This window comes from Nesoenas mayeri (assembly GCF_963082525.1).
Source record: "Nesoenas mayeri genome assembly, chromosome: 3".
In the NCBI taxonomy this organism is placed as follows: Eukaryota; Metazoa; Chordata; class Aves; order Columbiformes; family Columbidae; genus Nesoenas; species Nesoenas mayeri.
The window spans coordinates 121,700,933-121,716,712 of NC_137544.1; the positions used below are offsets into that span (position 1 = coordinate 121,700,933).

The window sequence follows — 15,780 nt, forward strand, 5'->3', positions numbered from 1 at the left end:
CTGCGGCGCGGCGGAGCGGTGCGTGTGTGCGCAGCCGGTCCGCGTGTGCTGGGTCAGAACCGGCGCCTCTCGTCCCAGGAGCAGCTCTTGTTTCAGGAGCACTTTGCGGTTTGCGTGGCGCTGGTAACAGAAGCTGCAGTGGCCTTGGAGACTTCTGGAGCTGCAAAAATGTGTTTCCTCCTGTCCAGCACTTACAACCTGCCGTTTACATTAACAGTGGAGTCACTGACATTTTTCACCTTCAGTTATGTGCACAGTCCCACAATTGGCCTTCACATGCTGAAGCAATCCAAATACTTCATTTTTTGGACAGTTGGTCTAGTGAGAATGTTGTATTTTACATGTAATGGCCATAGGAACATAAGGGTCTGCCATGCAGACACTTACCGCTTATGTCTTAAAGAAATCCTGTAATCCTCGTGATCTCCCACTTTTATGTGAAGTATTCACGTGAATGGGATGTTATACACAGCTGGTCAGTTTCTTGGTCACTTGTTTCTCGTTGCCCCTCTCACAAGACGTCCATCTGTGGTTACCAACAAGTTAGCATTCCATTGCTCTGTTTACCAAAACACGTATCTGTTTCTCCAGGAAAATGCAGCTAATGTGAAGCTTTAGCTGACAGGCAAATTCACTAACAGAGAAACTTGTTTTTTAACAAAACCAGGACAGCTTGCCATTGAATTAGTAATACCCACTTCTCTTGCAAATGCACTTTGTAGCCCAACGGGAGGGATGCAAGCACTGAAAAATGCCCACTGATACATTGTGTACCATTATCTTCTGTGTTGACAGTTGAGAAAATAATATCATAGCACAGAAGTTTAGTTTGAATCATTTATTGGACTAAAAACAGTTTAAAAAAATACAGTTAGAATAAACTGTGTTGTTCGAGGTGGATGAACTTGCATTCTGGGAACTATTTTCTTGTCTGCAGAAGTGGACTCGTGCTTTTGCTTTTCCTAGGGCACAAACGTAGAACAAGCTGAGCAGTTAAGAACCGGATACCAGCCCGTTTAAGGGTGTTGACTGCATTTAGTTCTGCTGTTTGCCCTCAGCAGCACAGTGGTGACTGACAATATACCCGCACTGCACAGATCCCAAGGCTACCAGACAGACAGTAGCTATCTCCTGTTCTGAAGCATCCTTGGAAAACACTCGTACGTGATTTCTTGCTAAGATTGATCTCCTCTAGGAACTTCAATAGTCGGTTACTACTTTAAATAGTTGTTTAGTTGTGGTGGCTGTCAGCTGGAACGCAGCTCCGTGTAGGGTTACATTGCACAGGAGGCGCAGGGAGGAGCACAATGGGCTGTGCTATCTTACGGTGGCCTGAAGGCAATAACTGACATTGGGTGGCCTGAGGAAGCCGCCCCTGCAGGTGTCCCTCGCAGAGCAGCCCCGCAGAGACACCTGGAGAGACTCCGCCTGCTGGCGATGCTGCAGGTGATGCTGCTTGAGAAGATCACCTACAAATGCCCAGGGGGGCAACGGTTCAGCTCCCTGGGAGAAGAATGGGACGCTGAGGAGAAGCGTGATCCTACCTGAGGAACAGGAGCCGAGAGGCAGCTTTGCTCCCTGTGGCTTTCCTATGCAGCTTTAGGTTTATGTCACATCAAACCATGGGTTTAGATGTGTTTAGGGCTTAAAGATGCAGGTGAGTGCCTTTGATTAGACTCCAGAGCCTCTGAAAGTGGCAGTTAAGTATCTCCACGGCTTTGAGGACCCTTGTTCTCCCCTTGCACGGTGGGTGTAACGGTGGCTCTGCCGCAGAGATGGCTGCGTCAGACCCTGCCGTGTGCCTGCGTACCTTGGTGACCGTATCTATCTCTACACAGCCCTGCAGGCAGTTAATTGTCTCTTTGCTTTATTCGCCTCAGCCCTAAGTAACATTCATCCTGCGCTAGCGTGCCGCGGTCCATTGGTACCCAGGGTTTGCAGCAGCTGCGGTTCAGGCTGTGAGATTGCTGACTTGAGTAGGGAAGAAAATACGTGTTTGTGTGTGTCCTTGTTTAATTTCCCCCACTGTGAAGCACTAACTGGTGACTGAATGCAAAATTTCCTCTCCCTCTGTTTGTTCTTATAGGTCTTGCATAGGCGTTAATTGCCAAAAAGAAGATTTCACGCTATAACAGTATAAGGGCTGGCAGGGCCCATGCTGGGTGGAACAGTCTAAGTGCTGTCAGGTCCTGAGGACGCTGCTCTAATAATGCTCCCTCCTCGGCCATAGGAGCGTGCAGAACAACCTGTGATGCGATGGTCTGACTTGGCTGGCAAGCCGGTGTTGAGCAGCTCAGCAGTTTCGGGTTACAGAAGTATCAGCAGAAAGAAATATTGTTGCTTACAATTGTGACATGATTTTATAAACTTCCTTCTTTTACAGATTCGGTTAAACAGCAGAGGACTTATCTATTCTGTTGGTCTCCTGCTGGCGTCTGTTTTTGTCACAGTATGTATATAGTCTTTTGTTCTCTATTTCCAAAAGAGTGACTTTTGTAGACGTTTTCCTCACCTGCTCCTTTCTGAGCTCCGGCCGTGGTGGTGGCTGCACGGTCTGCTGTTAGCGGGTGGGACGGTCACGGCCATTGCCGGCTTCCCGAGGCCCTTGTGCGGCGCTGGGCAGGAGCTGTCCGTCCCAGAGCGGTCACTTGTGTGTGTCACGGGAGGAGCCCAGGAGATCCATTAGTAAATATTAGCTATTTTTCGTGCTAGAGTTGAAGCAGATCTCTCGATGTATGATGAGATCTGTTTTCCTGTTGGGCAGGCAGACAAAACACTGCAGAGTTTGCTGTGGGCCCCTGTAGGAACTTGTGGCACCCAGCACAGGGCAGAAGCGGCGGTGCCGGGGCGCGCCGGTGTTCCTGTTGAAAGCAGCGCCTCGCGTGCCCTGGCTTGTCAAGCCCAGCACGGCAGAGTAGAAGTGATAGAGAAGAGGATTTATGTGACATCTTCCAGACGCTGAGAACAGCTGCCCTGGGGAGTCCCCGTGTGTTGCACACCAGCACAACTCCCTCATACACGGGACTTGAATCCTTTAAGAGGTTCATGCGAGAGCAAACTAAGCAAAGTCAAGCACAGCCTTAGCCATTGTGGTTCTGGATTGAGGTGCAGAGGGGCATATGCAGCAGTTTGAGCAAACAAAAAGGGGTCTGGCCTACGCAAACGTTTCTGACTGAATTGAAATGCATTGTTCTTGCTATAATGAAACTCACTGCAGACACTTAAGGCCCTTGGGCCGGGACTTGGTGCTGTCTGTGGCTTCAGGGACTGCCAGGGGTCCGCTCTGGTGTCCTCAGCTCCCTGGTTGCAGTACTTGCATTATGACTGCTTCCAGGTGACCGTGATCAGTAACGGGACAGTCATCTTCATGCCCCTGAAACTCAGACAGGGATCTACCACTTTATTCCAAATGTTCCTACTATGGTGGCTTACTCTGTGTTTGTTGTAGGTTTTTGGCGTCCACATGAACAAATGGAAACTGGACAAGAAGCTAGGGTGTGTGTGCCTTTCCCTTTACGGCATCTTCCTGTGTTTCTCCATCATGACAGAATTCAATGTTTTCACGTTTGTGAACTTGCCCATGTGCAGAGATCACTAACGCAGGCGGCAGACTGTCGGGAGAACTTCCCTCTAACCTGTGCAATACAGCCCACGGCTGGCGTCTCCTGAACGCGGTGCACCTCCGAGTCGTGACGTAGAACCCGCTCACTGTTCGTAGGACGTGGCCCCATCTCGCTCTGCCCTTTCCCTGACCCCCAGCAACCTGGAGAAATCCTGCATCGATGTGAAGATTACTTTTGTCAATGTTCATGTGATTTCCTCGCTCGGTTTTGAACAGTGTGACTGGGACTCTAGATGAACTGGCTGCTAGCTGGCGTCAAGCCAGGCAAAACTGCTCTGCTACAATTCCTTCTTTTTTAAGTTATTTGACGGAAGACTAATCTAATTTATGACTTAAGACTATTGCTACAATGCGGAAGAGGGTACGTCGGACAGGGGCTGATTTTCAAGGAGAATTGTTGGAATTTGTTTTATTCTTTTGTTGGGGAGAGGGTGTTTTTTATTTTGTTTTTGGTTTTTAGGTTTTTTGGGAGGTTTTTTGCTTTGTTTTTTAATTGCCGGAGATCAACGTCCTCTCTTGCCTGTGGGTCTCCCGTAACAACCCAGAGGTCGCAGGGCAGTGTAATTCGGGAACACAATTCAAGGTACTCAGCGTGTGAAAGGATTTACTGCACGTTATAAGAAGATTGTCCAGGCAACAGAGGATGACGTTTTACCATAAATGATGGATCTTGTACAGGTGTGATGAGGAATGCAAGATAAACGTGGATTCAGAGGGTAAACACTGCTGCCATTTTACTGCTAAGGCTGGAGTTTATTACTGGAGAGTTGATGGTATTTCCAAGCAATAGTTTGATCGCCAGCCCAGGGGCGCCGCCAAGGAGGGGTCCTGGGTTTAATGGTCTGCACGTGAAATGGAAGGTCAGAACCTTCTCTGCTTCGTCAGATTTCTTGTTTTGGGGGGATTCAGTAGTTCATGTCTTATTTCTTCCAAGAAGGACATAAGTACATGTTGGAACTTTTCTAAATGAGTTACAGACACTGGTTTCTTTAAAAGGAAAGAGGCATATTTTGCACAGACATAGATACTGAAGTCATAATTTGCCACTCTTTAAAGAATACACTGGACCTGGCCAGAAATTTGTCTTCTTAAGCAGATGAACTTACCTGATAATGGATCATGTGGATTCATCACCCTCCTTTGGGAGGGAGGAAGACACAGAGAGAGATGGCGCTTCTTAAAATGTGGGATATCTTCAATGCAGACTCACGGATCTTAAGTTATTGTGAAAGTTTGGCTATTCATTGTTCCAATATCCCTGCTAGATTTTGTATAATTCTGTATTAGTATGCAGGCAGATCCCACCCCACGAGAAACACCATCACGGCTTCCTTTGTATGTATTGATACTGTGGATTCTTGCCAGTGCTGGCTCTTGTATTTACTTTAAGCACTGATCACTTCTGATTCATTTGGTATGGTTTTTCCTCTTTCTTGTATATGTTCTACTATGAAATGTATTAAGATACTACCAGCTAGGTGAATGTTTTTGTCTATGGTAAAACAGTGGCCAATATTGGTAGTAAAGGCGCAGCAAACCCTGTGTAAGAGAGAGCGGGGAAGGGAGGAGGAAGATAAGCCTCCAGAGAAACGAAAGAGCCCGTTCACAGAGAGAACAACAATTTTTATTCCGTTTGCACTTTGGAAGTGATTTTTTTTCAGTTTAATTTTCTTTTGGCGTAATGTTATAAATGAAAATACGTACAGCGTGTGGTTTCCATTCAGCTCGGCACCCGATCTCGCTGTGACGCTGCCCGCGGCCAGCCCTGCGTGCGCCCTGCGTGCGGCCGGGGAGCGGCGTGCCCGCGGCCCCGCCAGGACGAGGAGGGGCAGCAGGACGTCAGGGCTGCGGGACCTGTCGCGGTGCAGCCTGTCGCGGGGCGGCCTCCACATGCCCGTGCCCCCGGGAGCCTCTCGCGTTGGGAATCCTGCTGTACCTCCCACTGTTGGCTTTTCGTTGCTGTTGTTTCTTTTCTTTTGTCGTTGTTAATGAGATTAATAATAATAATAACCACTGAAATGCCTAAAATACTTCCTTAAATCAAAGTGTTAGCAACAACGTGGCACGCTTCACTGAAATCCACCCTGGGGACACGCGGCTGTGCTGGCCTCGCCAGACACGGGTGTTCTGGGCAGTGTTTCCTTGCTGACAGAAGGGACAGATTTGGGGAAGAAAAACAAAAAAGAGAAGTTTCACATCAGGGCCTATTGTTACTTCTATTTTGAATATTTTTACTGCTGCTCCAATGGAGCCAGTTGGATCTATTTCTACGAAATAGCCACTACCTATCCCACGGCACAGAAACTGCGTGAGTATTTTCTTAGGAACTTTTCCTGTTGGTGTGCATTAAATACTGTAGTATGCCGTAGCTTCGCATAGCGTGTGAAACCTGAGATGCTTTGTTTTGCCGTGTGTTGTGCGGGAACGTTCTGCAAGCCGCTGGTTCTGAGCAGGAGCAGAGGGACGCGAGCTGCCGTCCCCCGGGCCGCCTGTGATCGAGGCGCGTCCTGCGCTGGCTGTTTCGGTGCAACGTGCTTGCGATTTGCAGCCAAGTCGACGGGTGCAGACCTGGTTTGGAATGGGACAGACCAGCTGAATGCGTGCGTTCTTGGGTTTGTCTCCAAAAGAGAGAGCCTCGCAAGTTTGTGAGCACAATCCAAACCTGTGGAGAAGTCCCCAAAGCCAGAGACCGGAGCTGGTTTTGTCCCATCTCGTGTGTGACGTGGCAGTTACGTTGAAACGCGTATCGCTGTCTTTGCTGTGCCGAGCCCCGCGGAGCACGATTCTGAGCGGTGCTGTGCTCCCGACACAGGGGGCCCGGCTGCTCGGGGTGGGGGAGGGGCGGGGGGCTGGCGCGGGGGCGTGCGGGGCACGGCTGCCACGCGCTCGCGCGTCGTTCCCCGAAAGCGAGGGGCGGCGTCGCGCCTCAGCCCGCCCTGCCCCTCGGACCAGGCACTGTTTGGGTTCTGCTCCTGGCGGTGTCAGACGGTTCCTAATGGGCATTTCAGGGGGGGTCTAAGAGCCTTCACTGCAGCTCTGACTTTGTGATCTACAGATGTGATCCCACACTGGTTTCGAATCTGTTTGACATGCGGGTGGCCTTGCTTTGCCAGGCAGAAAGGTAGGATAGGATAGGATAGGATAGGATAGGATAGGATAGGATAGGATAGGATAGGGTAGGATAGGATGGGATAGGATGGGATGTGGGGAGGTCTTAAGATATGCTGGGAAAACGGCTTTTGTCCCTACCAAAGGTGAACTTTATGCTTGCCTGTTCTGTTTCCGTTCTTTTTGCTGTGCCCCCCTCTTTGGTGGGTTGTTTCTGTGACAGAACACCAACATGAGGTGGGTGCGCGGGAGGAGATTTTTGCTGGTATAATTTTGGGGTTTTTTGTGGTGCTGCTTGCCTGCTTTGTTCTCAGCTTTCTGCCTTCAGCTGCGTTAATGCAATCAGTTAACATGCGTTGCATTTGTGCTATTAGTGCTTGTTGTTAACGGTCAGATAGAGGTGTGACCGGCTCTTTTCTTGACAAAACAAATCAGGTAGAAGAGCAATCTAGTTTTAGAGGAACAACATTCAGTGTAGTTGGAGCAACCTGAGGGCAACATTTAATATCCTTGTCAGAACAGGAATTTTTATAAGCCTTTTCCAAATAACCATATTACTACTTGTCAGACAAAATGTAGAGTGGGTGTTTTGGACAGCTTTTTAGAAAACCGTAACCGTTTCCTTTATCAAGAGTTTTTGGAAGCCCGCCTCCTTTCAAATGAAGCCTACGGTGATGCAGTAGTGTAAGACTCATCTATATTAGGTTGTGCCACTGGAGCTTTAAACGTTTAAATACATACATTTACAGTCAATCTCAGTGGGCCATGCTTAGCTGGATTTAAATCTGCCTGTATTCATGACGTTTCACTTGATAAGTAGCCACTGTAAGTTAGTCTAAAACAGACTTAAATCCAGATAAGAATGTCCATATTAGATCTGTATGACTTTAACTCAGCCAGGTTCAAACTGGGCTTTTACAGAAAGCAGTGGACGTTTGAATATTCGGGAGACCTCGGCCACTTCAGCTTTAAGGGTCTGCAGAGTCTGAGCGTTCTGAAGAGGCGCACCGAGCGGCTGCCGGGCTGGAGGTGAGAGCAGCGGAGCTCTCGGTGTTCACGGCTGGAGGTGAGAGCAGCGGAGCTCTCGGTGTTCACGGCTGGAGGTGAGAGCAGCGGAGCTCTCGGTGTTCACGGCTGGAGGTGAGAGCAGCGGAGCTCTCGGTGTTCACGGCTGGAGGTGAGAGCAGCGGAGCTCTCGGTGTTCGCGGCTGGAGGTGAGAGCAGCGGAGCTCTCGGTGTTCACGGCTGGAGGTGAGAGCAGCGGAGCTCTCGGTGTTCGCGGCTGGAGGTGAGAGCAGCGGAGCTCTCGGTGTTCACGGCTGGAGGTGAGAGCAGCGGAGCTCTCGGTGTTCACGGCTGGAGGTGAGAGCAGCGGAGCTCTCGGTGTTCACGGCTGGAGGTGAGAGCAGCGGAGCTCTCGGTGTTCGCGGCTGGAGGTGAGAGCAGCGGAGCTCTCGGTGTTCACTGGGCTGGAGGTGAGAGCAGCGGAGCTCTCGGTGTTCACGGCTGGAGGTGAGAGCAGCGGAGCTCTCGGTGTTCACTGGGCTGGAGGTGAGAGCAGCGGAGCTCTCGGTGTTCACGGCTGGAGGTGAGAGCAGCGGAGCTCTTGGTGTTCACTGGGCTGGAGGTGAGAGCAGCGGAGCTCTCGGTGTTCGCGGCTGGAGGTGAGAGCAGCGGAGCTCTCGGTGTTCACTGGGCTGGAGGTGAGAGCAGCGGAGCTCTCGGTGTTCACTGGGCTGGAGGTGAGAGCAGCGGAGCTCTCGGTGTTCACTGGGCTGGAGGTGAGAGCAGCGGAGCTCTCGGTGTTCGCGGCTGGAGGTGAGAGCAGCGGAGCTCTCGGTGTTCACGGCTGGAGGTGAGAGCAGCGGAGCTCTCGGTGTTCACGGCTGGAGGTGAGAGCAGCGGAGCTCTCGGTGTTCACTGGGCTGGAGGTGAGAGCAGCGGAGCTCTCGGTGTTCACGGCTGGAGGTGAGAGCAGCGGAGCTCTCGGTGTTCGCGGCTGGAGGTGAGAGCAGCGGAGCTCTCGGTGTTCGCGGCTGGAGGTGAGAGCAGCGGAGCTCTCGGTGTTCGCGGCTGGAGGTGAGAGCAGCGGAGCTCTCGGTGTTCGCGGCTGGAGGTGAGAGCAGCGGAGCTCTCGGTGTTCACTGGGCTGGAGGTGAGAGCAGCGGAGCTCTCGGTGTTCACGGCTGGAGGTGAGAGCAGCGGAGCTCTCGGTGTTCACTGGGCTGGAGGTGAGAGCAGCGGAGCTCTCGGTGTTCGCGGCTGGAGGTGAGAGCAGCGGAGCTCTCGGTGTTCGCGGCTGGAGGTGAGAGCAGCGGAGCTCTCGGTGTTCACGGCTGGAGGTGAGAGCAGCGGAGCTCTCGGTGTTCGCGGCTGGAGGTGAGAGCAGCGGAGCTCTCGGTGTTCACGGCTGGAGGTGAGAGCAGCGGAGCTCTCGGTGTTCACTGGGCTGGAGGTGAGAGCAGCGGAGCTCTCGGTGTTCACTGGGCTGGAGGTGAGAGCAGCGGAGCTCTCGGTGTTCACGGCTGGAGGTGAGAGCAGCGGAGCTCTCGGTGTTCGCGGCTGGAGGTGAGAGCAGCGGAGCTCTCGGTGTTCGCGGCTGGAGGTGAGAGCAGCGAAGCTCTCGGTGTTCACGGCTGGAGGTGAGAGCAGCGGAGCTCTCGGTGTTCGCTGGGCTGGAGGTGAGAGCAGCGGAGCTCTCGGTGTTCACTGGGCTGGAGGTGAGAGCAGCGGAGCTCTCGGTGTTCACTGGGCTGGAGGTGAGAGCAGCGGAGCTCTCGGTGTTCACGGCTGGAGGTGAGAGCAGCGGAGCTCTCGGTGTTCACTGGGCTGGAGGTGAGAGCAGCGGAGCTCTCGGTGTTCACGGCTGGAGGTGAGAGCAGCGGAGCTCTCGGTGTTCACTGGGCTGAAGGTGAGAGCAGCGGAGCTCTCGGTGTTCGCGGCTGGAGGTGAGAGCAGCGGAGCTCTCGGTGTTCACTGGGCTGGAGGTGAGAGCAGCGGAGCTCTCGGTGTTCACTGGGCTGGAGGTGAGAGCAGCGGAGCTCTCGGTGTTCACTGGGCTGGAGGTGAGAGCAGCGGAGCTCTCGGTGTTCACGGCTGGAGGTGAGAGCAGCGGAGCTCTCGGTGTTCACGGCTGGAGGTGAGAGCAGCGGAGCTCTCGGTGTTCACTGGGCTGGAGGTGAGAGCAGCGGAGCTCTCGGTGTTCACTGGGCTGGAGGTGAGAGCAGCGGAGCTCTCGGTGTTCACTGGGCTGAAGGTGAGAGCAGCGGAGCTCTCGGTGTTCACGGCTGGAGGTGAGAGCAGCGGAGCTCTCGGTGTTCACGGCTGGAGGTGAGAGCAGCGGAGCTCTCGGTGTTCACGGCTGGAGGTGAGAGCAGCGGAGCTCTCGGTGTTCGCGGCTGGAGGTGAGAGCAGCGGAGCTCTCGGTGTTCGCGGCTGGAGGTGAGAGCAGCGGAGCTCTCGGTGTTCGCGGCTGGAGGTGAGAGCAGCGGAGCTCTCGGTGTTCACGGCTGGAGGTGAGAGCAGCGGAGCTCTCGGTGTTCGCGGCTGGAGGTGAGAGCAGCGGAGCTCTCGGTGTTCGCGGCTGGAGGTGAGAGCAGCGGAGCTCTCGGTGTTTGCGACTGGAGTGGAGGTTGATCTCTGTTGAAATCGTCGGCAAAACCCAGGGGGTGTTTTTGGGGCCCAGGGTACGTGCTGGCAGCAGCGAGTCCTGGAAAGGGCTGCTGCACCTGGGTTTTGAACACCAGTGAACCTTTCTGTTTTCTTATCTGAAAAGATAAGTGAGTAACTATTAATACAACTAGGTAGCTTTAAGGGAATTTACATTAATATTCTATTAGCACTCAGTCACCTCAAATCTGAAACATATTTCGTAAATGCATCTACTTCCACGCAGACTGCTCGGAGTTGTTTGGCCGAGCCTCCAGAATCAGGCTTAGGTGAGGACAGACCTGTCCTTTTGGAGGGGTTTTCTGTGTTCCTGGGAGAGCAACGAGAGAAGAAGTGGCCTTTGTTTGGTTGTGCACCGGGGCAGAGTCTGCGGAATCTGTCGTTCACTGCCCTGAGACCTAGGCCAGGTTAGCCAGGTTTGGGAGGCATCTAACTTCAGGAAAGCTTCGAAAAAGCACAATTTGTTTAAAGCAACAGATTTTGTAATGTATTTATATACTTAAAATTACTTTATTGTGGTATATTTTAGGTAGTTTTTGTTTTACTTTTTCTAGCAGCCTTGTAGAACAAGTTTTTAAATCTTCCACAGAACAACCTGACAGAAGTCTTGTCAATATGATCCTCATCTGCTGGGTAGGATTTGAATGGTGCTAAAAGTCAACATGATAACTTTACAGCAACAATTTAATACAACCTTTTTATTGCCAATTGAGGGAAAACGTGACCCTGTTTCACAGCACACCGGCCCCTGTGCAAGGGGCCCGGGGCATTTGCACCTTATCCCTGGCCTGATTCAATCCTGGCGCGCTTGGGCAGGCTGCGCTTGGGCAGGCTGCGCTTGGGCAGGCTGCGCTTGGGCAGGCTGCGCTTGGGCAGGCTCTGCTCGGGCAGGCTCTGCTCGGGCAGGCTCTGCTCGGGCAGGCTCTGCTTGGGCAGGCTCTGCTCGGGCAGGCTCTGCTCAGGCAAGCCGTGCTCAGGCAGCTCCGAAGCTGCAAGTCGGGGAAATACCAGAGCCCACGCTTACCCTGGAGCACATATCTTGTGCTGCCATATGCGAGTTAATTCCTTTGGTGTTCTCTTGCATTGCTGAAGTGTGCCCAGGGCTTGTGTCTTTTGAATTTGAGGACCTGGTTTGCTTTTGGAGGAGGTGGAAAAAGAGGGAGGGTTCCCACCCAGGACCCTTCGCTGCTGCTGCTGTTGGTGACTCCTGAGCCAGCACTGAGAATTCGTTGTGACTCATGTTACAAAACAATGCGTTTATATTGTGACTTTGAGTCCTGGTGCAGCTTGCGTGTAAATAGGATTATTTCTGGCAGAACTATGGTAATGAAAGACAGTTTGTGGGACCTGGTCCTGTGTTTGTTACTTGTTGACTTCACTCTGTTGAGGACAGCCTTTGTCGAGAAAGGTTAATTTTCTGTAGAGTGCTGCACTGTGCCTGCGGCAGCCAAACGCAGTCCCGAGCAGAGGGCAAACCTCCTTCTGGCTGCTACAGCCTTAGAACTGCATCTTGGAGTGTTCTTGGCAAACCTTAAAATAACAAGAACTAAGCTGTCTGGTAAGGGAAGAGGGGGCTGAGGCTGGGGGAGCGCAAGGGAGAGAGAAACCCTGCAATACTGCAGTTTGTGAGCATATGAATGCAGAGGGCTTGAGTTTTCCTCCTGCGGTCTGCAAACGCGGCGTGTGCCGTCCCGCCGCGCAGGCACAGGTGTGCAGCCAGATGTGCGCCGGTGCAGCTGTGCCAGGTGCGTGGAGCCGCTGCCCCGTCCCGCTCTGCCGCGGTGCCATCTGCCATCTCCCCAGGGCACTGCGGGACGGCGGCTCCTGGCGCGCAGCTGGTCGGGCGGGCACGTGTCCTGGGACCTCGGGTGCTGTTTTTAGGAGCACTTCTGATGGAGATGAGATGTCGCGATGTGCCACTTTTTATTTCAAAACCAGGCATCCCTGCACCCCCCACAGCCGCCACCTGCTCGTTTCCTTGAGGCTTTGTCTTGCTCATTGTGTTGCGAGGGTTGAAGGCTTTGCTTCCACTTGCTGTCTCTGAGCAGGATCCCTCTGGCTCTGGACGCTGACTCGCGGCCGTAACGCAGCCCAGCGCTGGCCAGCACAGATCGGATTCTTGATCCAGTGAATTCATGGCAGGAAATGCAACCAGATCTGTGCCTGGCACACCAGTCTCAAACAACCAGACTCCAAAGCAGTCTAAGCCTGCTGTCTGCCTTCAGAATGTCCCAAGCCACTGGAATGAGCCCTTGTTACACAGGACATGGGAAGACTTCTCATGGGATGTCTTTTCAGAGACTCTTCAGAGGCAAATTTGCACATATGAGAATACTTTATCTTAAGTGGCCTCAAAATGAATGAAACGGGTACAGCCCTGCTCAGTTCCTGTTATGCAGAGACACTTATACAATAAATATAATTGGCCTGATTAAATGATTATAGATCTGACCTGGGCCTTTTCTGCTTTATGAAGCCAGATGATACTATACTGGTTTTACTGAGGGGCACAGTCATACATTCATATAATTCATTGGCAGATCTTTGGCATTAATTTTTTTAAATGTATGAATGTAGATTTGTATTCCAGCAGCATATATATGTGTGTGTGTGTGTGTGTATATATATATATATACACACACACTTCACCTAGTACATCCACTGTTGTATAAAGGAAGCCCTGCAGTAAGCAGCTGCCACCTGCGTAGGAATAAAGCCCTGTCATGGCAACTGCTAAGATGCTATATGTATCAGTATTTAAAATAGTCTTACATCTACTTATAAATGCAAGAGATGGTTACTAGTTTTTATTTGTTTCCACATTGTATTAGCAAGGTATTGTGAGCGATGCATGGCAGTTGCGTATCTATAATATAGCAGGTTAAAAGCTTGAACAGCTTATTGTTGTACATTCAGTAATATTTCTAATTGTAATTATTGTTAGTGATCTGAAATTCCAGTTGCATTTTCTGAACGTGAAGACACCTTTAAGAAAGAAAAAAGCACGTGTGAGACACTGAGGAGATCGGGAAGTTCTGCACTGAAGTATTTATACATTTAGTTTGTTTATTGGTGGTACGCTGGGAGCCGAGCCCCTGGCTCAAGAGACATTCCCCGTGCTGGCGGGAGATTCAGGAGCCCCATCTCAGTCTCCACCTGAAGACAAGGGCGGGTTTCCTGAGCCAGGGACCGAGCGGCCCGAGCCCCTGGGAGCATCGTGCTGTGCTCCTGAGGCCACGGTTGCTGGTGAGTCCTCTCGGATGCTTCGTGTAACCTGTATCAGTAGAGAAGCTGACAGACGCTGAGAGACCCAAAGGTGCTTCTGCAGGGCTCGCCTCTTGATCTGTAGGAGTAGACCTATATAAAGAGCAAATACTCGTTGTGCTCTAATGTTTGTAGTATCACTGTCACAGGGTACTATTTGCAATAATTAAAATTCACACTTCGTAAGATACCAACAAGTAGGGTTTGGTGGGTTATATAGTTTTTAATTTTCAGTAAGGAAGCCATGTTCCCCCGCCGGGCTTTCCCAGCTCCCCGGAGCGGCGGGCGGCTCTGGTTCGGTGCGGAGATCTCATCTCCCTCCCAACACACGTCGAACGCTGGAAGGTGGAGCTGGCGCTCGGTGTCCCGGCTCTGTGGCGGGTGGTCGCTGCTCGCAGCAGACACGAGTGTCCACCTGGGAGCCCCCGTGCAGCTGGCCCCGCCGCTCCCAGTGCCTCACTCCCTGTTCCCGTCCTGGTTTCCTCTAGGTCAGTGCGTCTCTTGCAGGAGAATGTGTCACGTCATTGCTGTCTGTGGGAACCGCACAGGGCTTCTTGTTGGGAAGTACAAGAGCAACGATGGAGTCATTGCACAGACGGTGTGTCGGGAGTGGAAAACTGTGTGTCATCAGCTCTTACGGACTTGAGGATTTTTCAGATTAGAGAAGTAAAAATGGGAAGACCCAGGCAGATTGCACAGAGTACTGTGTCAGCCTTTTGTAAAGGTGGGTCATGTTCAAAATCTGCATGCCGTGAGCTTCCCCATCCTGTCCAGCACAGAGCTCAGCTGCATTTTCGTCTGTGATTCTCAGAAACAACACTTTTCTTGCAGTAATTCTCCCTGGCGAGTCAAGACCCATGTGTGTAATGTACACCTCTGTATCTCAGACTTGTGTCGTGAGGTTGCACGGTGCTTAGGTCAAGGGAGCAGGCACAGAACTTGAACTGCAGTCCTCGAAAGAAGCCGAAGCAGGATGTTTGTGGAATAGCTTTGTTCTAAAGGATGTTTTTGAGCTGGATGGCAGAAGCAAAGGACACGAGTCGGACTCTGTAGTTGCTCAGCAGTCACGTGGCATCACGAAGAGCTGCTCGTTGTGTTGCGGGGATTCCGGCAGGCTTTGCGGGGGTTGCAGTTGTGCAGCGGTTTGCCCGAGTACGCTTTGATCTTTACAACTCCTGTCCTCCTGATGAAAGGTTTTTCTTCCCGGTGAGAAATACCGCATCCCTTTATCAGGGAGAGGGGGAGAGACGCCAAACAGCTTCGCAGGTATGCGCTTTGTCTGCTAGGTGAGCGGTTGTGTGACTGTTGGGTGGCGGTCTGCACACCTGTGAGCTGAGCTGGCGGGCGGCAAACTCCGCTCGGTTGGAGATTCAGGGGCAAATTTTACTTAATGTTCCCTTGAGGAATAGTTTGATTGACTTCACTGCCCTTGTAAAGCTGCAAATCGTTACTGGGCACTTAGCGCAGGCAGCGTTTGTAAGAGGTGACTAAAGGAATGATAGGTCAGGTTCATCCTCACATTGAATGTTTTCAAGACCGAAACCAAACAAGGAAGATCTTTGTTGGGGTTTGGGGATTTTGGTTTGGTTGGCTCTGTGGTTTGGTTTCTGGCTTTTTTTGTTGTGTTTTCCCGGTCTGTTGGAGTCTCTGAGCTCTGGCGATGTTCGGGTGTCCCTGTTGCTGAGCACCCACTGGAGCCGCGCCGCAGGGCCGTGCCGGAGGGCAGCGCCGGTGCTTCGCCGGGGTCCGGGCGCTCTGGCCGCAGACCGTGTGCTGAGCGGACGCAGTCCGGCTCTGCGCGCGGTGGGAACTCGTATGCTGATAAGCCAGGCTTAGCTGGAACGGGAGGCACGCAGGCCTGATAACCCCAGGTGTGCCGCTCGAGCTTCGGGGCGCTGCCCTCCTCCTCGGCTCGCCCAGCGGTTTCGTGGAGCCGCCGCCGTCAGCTCAGCGCTCCGTGCGGCTCCCGTGGGCGCACCAGCGTGGCCGAGCCTCGGAGCCCGCGGCCCCGCTCGCGCCGTCACCGGACCGCGGTGTAACCGAGAGTCCTCTGAGTGGTGCGCTATGAGCTCCCTGCTCCGCGGTGCAGCCGCGGCATCAGAGCCGCAGGAAGCACA

At 52.4% G+C, this 15,780-nt stretch overlaps 1 protein-coding gene across 1 annotated transcript in view; it reads left to right on the forward strand.

Annotated features, from left to right (window-relative positions):
* The window catches only part of SLC24A3 (solute carrier family 24 member 3), a gene marked incomplete at both ends in the record, with an annotated part of 111,265 nt that extends 107,667 nt beyond the window's left edge, over window positions 1-3,598 (forward strand). The window contains 2 exons of the mRNA XM_080342950.1: window positions 2,384-2,449; window positions 3,449-3,598. Coding sequence (XP_080199076.1) covers window positions 2,384-2,449; window positions 3,449-3,598 — 216 coding nt within the window. The remainder of the gene's footprint in view (window positions 1-2,383; window positions 2,450-3,448) is intronic.
* Window positions 3,599-15,780: the final 12,182 nt, after the last annotated feature.